The sequence below is a fragment of the Ostrinia nubilalis genome, chromosome 15 (assembly GCF_963855985.1).
Source record: "Ostrinia nubilalis chromosome 15, ilOstNubi1.1, whole genome shotgun sequence".
Taxonomy (NCBI): domain Eukaryota; kingdom Metazoa; phylum Arthropoda; class Insecta; order Lepidoptera; family Crambidae; genus Ostrinia; species Ostrinia nubilalis.
The window spans coordinates 3429119-3437361 of record NC_087102.1 but is presented as its reverse complement, the minus strand read 5'-3'; the positions used below and the strand labels follow the sequence as shown (position 1 = coordinate 3437361).

At 42.8% G+C, this 8243-nt stretch overlaps 1 protein-coding gene across 1 annotated transcript; it reads left to right on the top strand.

Annotated features, from left to right (window-relative positions):
- The first annotated feature begins 288 nt into the window (after positions 1 to 288).
- Positions 289 to 7730, top strand: LOC135078804 (uncharacterized). The gene is made up of 2 exons (XM_063973365.1): positions 289 to 330; positions 6548 to 7730. The coding sequence occupies exon 2, from the start codon at positions 6687 to 6689 to the stop codon at positions 7719 to 7721; it is 1035 nt and encodes a 344-aa protein (XP_063829435.1). The 5' UTR covers positions 289 to 330; positions 6548 to 6686; the 3' UTR covers positions 7722 to 7730.
- Positions 7731 to 8243: the final 513 nt, after the last annotated feature.

Sequence of the window (8243 nt, the reverse complement as noted above, 5' to 3'; positions counted from 1 at the left end):
TGGGGCGCGGGACGTGACGTCACAGCTGCTAGGCGCTAACTGCGCGCCTGAGATGAATGAGTAATGAGTCTTCTACCTTAATGCTATGACGCGTCATCTCTAGTGGCGCTATGGTGGGGCGCGGGACGTGACGTCACAGCTGCTAGGCGCTAACTGCGCGCCTGAGATGAGTTCTTCTACCTTAATGCTATGACGCGTCATCTCTAGTAGTCTATGGTGGGGCGCGGGCGGCGGCGCGGCGGGCGCGCGCGCGGCGGCGGCGCGGGAGGCGCACAGCGTGGCCTTCTGCTTCAGGGACTGCGCTTGCGCAGCGCACCACGCGCTTAACAAGTTGGTGACACTTATTTACAGCATATCCATAAAGCGCTTAGATCCAGAAATATGGCGGCCATCGTATTTAGAAAATTGTGAATTATACCCTACAACCCGATCTAGCTAACTGCGCACGTCGCTGGAATTCGACTCTCCCTCCCACATAGGCCCAGAACACACGGTGAAACGCAATTGCAACGAAACTGAAACTTCTAGTTACTTTTGAGTTGCATCTAAGTTTCTGCCACAGATTCCGTTGAGAGACCACACATGACGCGACCATTTCAAACCGGTTTCAAACGGTCGCGTCATGTGTGGTCTCTCTTCGGAAATAACTAGAAGTTGCAGTTTCGTTGCAATTGCGTTTCACTGTGTGTTCTGTCCTTACCCGCACTTCGCCCCGTCTATGCCAGAGCGTCGATGTGACGTCACAGCTGCCAGGCGTTAACTGCGCACCTCAGATGAGTAAGTAATGGGTCTTCTACAAGTTCTACCTTAATGCTATGACGCGTCATCTCTAGTGGCGCTATGGTGGGGCGCGGGACGTGACGTCACAGCTGCTAGGCGCTAACTGCGCGCCTGAGATGAGTTCTTCTACCTTAATGCTATGACGCGTCATCTCTAGTAGTCTATGGTGGGGCGCGCGCGCGGCGGCGGCGCGGGAGGCGCACAGCGTGGCCTTCTGCTTCAGGGACTGCGCTTGCGCAGCGCATCATGCTCTTAACAAGTTGGTGACCCTTTATACCCCAGACTATCTGGTCTGTGAGCACGTAGAATTTTGTCCAATGACCCCTAGCTACCCATCCTTATCGCTCGCGCGTAATTATAATGCCGTCGCGACTGTGCGACGCGCGCCCGCAGTGAGTGTGCGAGCGCGATAGCAACATAATTACGCGCGATCGATAAGGATGGGTAGCTAGGGGTCATTGGACAAAATTCTACGTGCTCACAGACCGGGCTTTAGTCCACCCGTAAAGTGCTTGTATCCGGAAATATGATATCATTAAACAAAATGGCGGCCGTCATATTTAGAAAATTGCGATGTGCGTACGGCCACCTAAGTAACTCCGACAAACGTTACTTCGACATTACGTTACTCCGACACTTCTGAATACCTCGCTGGAACTCGACTCTCGCTCCCACTTACCCGCACACCTTCCCGCGATCACCCCGTCTATACCAGTGCGTCGATGTAACGTCACAGCTGCCAGGCGCGCAGTTAACAAATGAATCTTCTACCTTATGCCATGACGCATCATCTCTAGTGGCTCTGTCGTGGGGCGCGGGCGGCGGCGCGGGAGGCGCACAGCGTGGCTTTCTGCTTCAGGGACTGCGCTTGCGCAGCGCATCATGCGCTTAACAAGTTGGTGATGATTAATTTTATGTAGTATACTCATACAGTGTCTGGGTCCGGAAATATGATGCCATTAAACAAAATGGCGACTGACTTATTTTGGTGACACTTATTTACAGTATATCCATAAAGTGCTTAGATCCGGAAATATGACATCATTAAACAAAATGGCGGCCGTCATATTTAGAAAATTGCGAATTATACCTTAGAGCAGTTAGCTAGATCGGGTATCTAGCTAACTGCGAACCTCGCTGGAATTGGACTCTCTCTCCCACTTACCCGCACTTCGCCCCGTCTATGCCAGAGCGTCGATGTGACGTCACAGCTGCTAGGCGCTTACTGCGCGCCTGAGATAAGTGAGTAATGAGTCTTCTACCTTGATGCTATGACGCGTCATCTCTAGAGCCCGGTCTGTGAGCACGTAGAATTTTGTCCAAGCTACCCATCCTTATCGCTCGAGCGTAATTATATTGCTGTCGCGACTGCGACGGGCGCCCCGCAGTGAGTGTGCGAGCGCGACAGCAACATGATTACGCGCGAGCAATAAGGATGGGTAGCTTGGGGTCATTGGATAAAATTTTACGTGCTCACAGACCAGACTATAGTAGGTCTATGGAGGGGCGCGGGCGGCGGCGCGGCGGGCGCGCGCGCGGCGGCGGCGCGGGAGGCGCACAGCGTGGCCTTCTGCTTCAGGGACTGCGCTTGCGCAGCGCATCACGCGCTTAACAAGTTGGTGACCCTTTATACCCCAGACTATCTGGTCTGTGAGCACGTAGAATTTTGTCCAATGACCCCAAGCTACCCATCCTTATCGCTCGCGCGTAATTATGTTGCTATCGCGCTCGCACACTCACTGGCGGGCGCCCGTCGCACAGTCGCGACGGCAATGTAATTACGCGCGAGCGATAAGGATGGGTAGCTTGGACAAAATTCTACGTGCTCACAGACCGGGCTTTAGTCCACCCATAAATTGCTTGTATCCGAAAATATGATATCATTAAACAAAATGGCGGCCGTCATATTTAGAAAATTGCGATGTGCGTACGGCCACCTAAGTAACTCCGACAAACGTTACTTTGACATTACGTTAATCCGACACTTCTGAATACCTCGCTGGAACTCGACTCTCCCTCCCACTTACCCGCACACCTTCCCGCGATCGGCCTGTCTATGCCAGAGCATCGATGTGACGTCACAGCTGCCAGGCGTTAACTGCGCGCCTGAGATGAGTGAGTAATGGGTCTTCTACCTTGATGCTATGACGCATCATCTCTAAAACCCGGTCTGTGAGCACGTAGAATTTTGTCCAATGACCCCAAGCTACCCATCCTTATCGCTCGCGCGTAATTATATTGCTGTCGCGACTGTGCGACGGGCGCCCGCAGTGAGTGTGCTAGCGCGACAGCAACATGATTACGCGCGAGCAATAAGGATGGGTAGCTTGGGGTCATTGGACAAAATTTAACGTGCTCGCAGACCAGACTATAGTCAAAGTCAAAAGTCAAAGTCAAAATTTCTTTATTTGTTTAGACTAATAAATAGTTCTTACAAATCGTCATATGCTCTTAAGGAGCCTCTACATGTCTCATAATCTTTTTACCCTACCAGCGCTTCGAGACCAACATTTGGCAAGTGCTGAGAAGAAGCGCCGCAACAAACTCAGTCACCACTGTCTGCCGGTTAATATAAATAAATAGAAATAGTAGTAGTAGGTACATTCGATTCAGGAGCAGTTCACTGAATTTACCATGCATTCTTGTATGGTGTATCATAAGAATGGGTATACAAGATTGCGTGGTATATTAAACAAGGTAGTGACGTGCTAATATCTAGACTTACATATTAAGGTACTAGTAGAAATGACTCGCATACATAAATTTGAATAACTTGGATTGACCAGTCCCCGAAAGCAGCGCCTGTTCACAGACATGACGAGTGAACCAGCCATCGCTTCACTCGACCATATTAGAGGGAATGTAACGACCCGCCTCACTACGCCACCACCCCAGAGACATTTTAGTGAGAATGACAATGCCAAGTTATCTCTTTAAAAAAAAACTAATAATAAAGCTAAGTAACAGTCCAGATTGAGAAGCATGACACTATAACATTTGAGAAATTATTATTAGTTTATATAATATTACTTTTCATTTTAATTCTTTTTAGTGCGAGCATGAGAGGACCATAATCCTACTCCCAGGATGACTTATCATTAAGAAAATCTCGAGTTGTATAATAGGCTTTTTTAAGCATGTGATCTTTAACTATACCTTTAAATTTATTATACGGTAGCTCTTTATATTTATCAGGGACTTTGTTATAAAAATGGATACCTTGTCCCATAAAAGTGGCAAACACTTTATTAAGTCTAAAAGCGGGTATAGCCAATTTATTTTTATTTCTAGTGTTAATTTGGTGAATATCAAATTATCGTGAACTTTGAGAGAAAAGTCATTATCTCTTGATTTTAGTTTACCAGTCTCTCGGTTGATAACATTCCAAGTTTCTTTTATTTTATTACTGGCGTTCCCTATCTTGTCCCGAATATAAAAAGACTTAGCCATGAAGCAAACTTTCTTAAAAATTTTTGAATACTTTTTTACATGCTCAAGAAAAGATACTACTATTATTATACTTTTTCATGCCATAAAGTACATATAACGTATTTCGACTTTTGTATATTCCCTTAGTAGCCCAGTCACTAAACTTACATTTGGTATTTGGTTTTAATGGCTTTACCGTAAAAACTTTGTCATGTTCGGTTTTAACACTGCAGTACACGCGCCCCTTTTTTTACACGAATACACGCGCGGCCTACTCTGGTAAGCCAATTTAAAATCACTGTAAATCAGTTTGTAAGCAATTTGTGAATAGAATAATTATGTAAATGATAAAAGTGTTTATTATAGTTATTTTATTATCAAAGTTTCATTATATAACTATTTGGGATAAAACATTATGAACAGATTTAAAAGTTGTAAATTTTTTGGACCAAAATTGCACTCTGAGACCAATGTTAACAAAAAAAAATTTACTGAAAAAATATGATTAATTTTTTATCTGTCATAGTATTCATGACTTTCTACGGCCTGGTACACGGTGTAAATCCATTTGTTGCAAGTCTTTCATATTTTTTTTGTCAAGTGATTTCGGGCTTTTGAGTAGACCCGCAGTTTTGATAGCCAATTTTAAAAAAGTGCGCAGACTCTAGCGACCCAAGCTTTACTGGCTTACTGACAAATTTAGTAAACGAGGCTTTCCTGGAATGCCAGCTCTCTGGGGCAAGTTTTCAAAAAGTTATAGCGTAAAATGTTACCCTGGTCTACTATAGTAGTCCGCGCGTGTACTCTAGTGTTAATACATTCGAAAAGGTTATTGTAAAGAGCATCTGGGTCTCCCTGCACATACGGGACTAAATGCAATTTATTTTCAAGATTATTTTTAAAACGTTCTAGACGACTAATGGTTACAGGTCTACATACGGCATTTTTATTACTTTTATTATTCAAATTATTACAAATAAATTCTACTTTAATACCACAGTGATCTGACGTAAGATTGTGTATGACAGCTTTATTGTCAGGGGCACAGCTAGAGAAAATATTATCTAGACAAGTAGCTGTGGTTTCCGTAATTCTAGTTGGTTCCTTAAATTGACTAAACAAATTAAATGACTTAAAATATATCTATAGTAGCTCTGTGGTGGGGCGCGGGCGGCGGCGCGGCGGGCGCGCGCGCTGCGGCGGCGCGGGAGGCACACAGCGTGACTTTCTGCTTCAGGGACTGCGCTTGCGCAGCGCATCATGCGCTCAACAAGTTGGTGACCCTTTCCTCATCAGTCATCAAAATGGCGAATGTCGTTTTTATATAATGTGTGTGAATGTAGTTTCATAGCCTATGAGTCACTTTTCAATTGGCTGTAAAATTCGATTTTTAATAGCTTGGAAGCCTGATCGATAACGATGGTTTTTACAGCTCATAAGAAGTATGTCATTTGACTAGGATGTCTGAACCCTATTGTTTGCTTCAGGCTAGATCTCGTCATTTACTCGAACTGACTAGCTGTGTTAATTCGTCACTTTGTTTTTATTGTGCACAGTGACCTGCCAAATTGTGTCGAAGCATTGATAGAGCAAAATATTACATACTAAAAGATAAAATTGCCACTTCACCTTTAAAAAAAATAGTCTTTATCATATCATATACATGACGATTGTAACTACGATAAAATGGTCTAAACAAGACGCACAGACATTTTCAACCGACTTCAAAAAAGGAGGAGGTTCTCAATTCGACCCGTATGTTTTTTTTTTTTTTTTTTTTCTATGTTTGTTACGCGATAACTCCGCCAATTATGAACCGATTTGAACAAATCTTTTTTCGGCGTATAGGTAATACTTCAAGGGTGGTCCCATTTAAATTTAATAATAGAAAAAACAACCCCCAAGGGTGGAAAATTGGGGATGAACTTTTTTATACGCAATATCTCCGCCGATTATAAATCAATTTGAACGATTATTTTTTTGTTGAATAGGTATTATCAAAAGGGTGGTTTCATGCGAATTTGAAGAAAATATTTCACCCCCAAGGGTGGAAAATTGGGGATGAACTTTTTTATACGCAATATTTTTAATTTTTAGTTTTTTTTTGTGTTCACGCATTTGAAGTCGGTTTTATTTTTTTAAAAAGTTATTGACTTTATCATTTGATCTTTTGACTTTGACATGGAGTGGAATTCCCTGCAGATGTCATCGATCTCGGCACTTTTTAAATGTTTTCCCCAATCTCTATTTGATAATAAAAAATAAAATGCCTGATTACCGAACCGTTCCGATTAACTAGTACTTAAAATCACCAATAAAATGAAACTGTTCTTTCCAGAAAAATCAACAGCCAATCGAAAAACCGTCTCGAATCCCACCCAGCCATCAAGGATCTAGTCGCAAAGCTGTCTCGGGTGCTATTTGAGTCTCAAGAACACAGCGACCCAGACGTCGTCAGAGACGCCCTACTGGCTTACATGTGCCACGACGCGCCGCTGCCCTGCTCGGAGAAGACCAAGAAACCGAAACCCAGAGTGCACAAACACCAAAGGAGATTCAGAGGCGATAGCGTCGCCCTAAGAAGCCTTCTCGACGTCGACATTGATACCTTGAACATGGAACTCGACTACATCAACAACCAGCTCGATTTCAACAACGAAATTGGACGAAAAGCGAGAGATATCATCGGAAAATACTACGACAGCAAAGACAAGAAGGCGCCTTTAGACTTCGACGCTCAGATGGAAAGAGAAAAGCTGCTATATTACCAGCAAAGGTACATGGATAACGCCGATACGTACGACGACGTTGTGATCGTCAAGAAAAACTTGGACGCGGATTTCAATTTCCCGAACGATGCACGAATGGATACGGACTTCGACGAAGATTACAAGGAACCGACCCCAGAAAATACTGAGGACTTTTGCATAGGAAAGGAACACGTTATGTCGCTATTTGCGTACTTAGAATGGAGTTACAGACAAGAGATTAAAAACATGCACAATAGGAGACGAGGTTTGCTGGTCGCGTACGGTTTGATACACAACATAGTGCAGAATATGATACGGATGATCTCTGAAAACAAGCCGAAGTTTGTGATATATTCTGGCCACGATAAGACGTTGCAGGCTTTGATTTTAGCTTTGGGGCTGAACAATTACCAGCATTACAATATCCAGTATGCTTCGAGGATGATATTCGAGGTGTACAGAAAGAAGGATTTGAGGGATGAGTTTAAGTTTACGAAACGGAAAGCGGTGGCTCAAGACTTTTTCTTCCGAGTTGTGTATAATGGTGAGGATGTGACTGGGAAGTTGAGTTTTTGTAAGTCCCGGCAGAATGTCGTCATGAAGGTGGTTGACCCGGCGGATGATATGAAGACGTACAACACTTACTTGTGTCCAATAGAGAGTATAGTTCGGTTCATTCACGACGATTACTTCGCGGTCTTTAATGTGAGCAACTTTAAGGACGCGTGTGCGACTTACGGTAATGGTAAGCACGCTTTATAATATTGTGATAAGTTTACACTCCGCCTCTGATTTTTCATATTTATTATACAATTTGAACTCTGAATTGATATTATTTAAATGTTATTTTAGTTTGCTTTCTTTGACAAGAATAATCTAACATAATGAAGACGGTACATCATGGTAAACACGAGGCTGGCTTCTTATTGTTGTTGTAATAGGGGTGATATTGCAACAAAAATGAATTATCCTGATGTTCTGACGACTGTACAAAACATATATTTATTGTGGTATAAACCTAATAATTCAAAATGACAAGTATTATTAACAATTTTCCCGTGACCTGCTTGGATCTCGATTATTTATTTTAAACTTTATATTTTACATTTTAAGCTTTAATGTAGTATATTATTACTGTAAGTGATCTCATCTGTCCTGATTTCTATTATTTATATTAACTGTAATAATAATAATGAAAATAAGTATGTTTAACGTTTTGTGAATATGAGAGACTGGTTTTAAGTATTAATTTTTTTTTGCCATATTATGTTGAGATTTATGTTA

Excerpts from the sequence above, each read along its gene's own strand:
- LOC135078804 (XM_063973365.1), top strand. The coding sequence starts at position 6,687 with ATGTGCCACGACGCGCCGCTGCCCTGCTCGGAGAAGACCAAGAAACCG.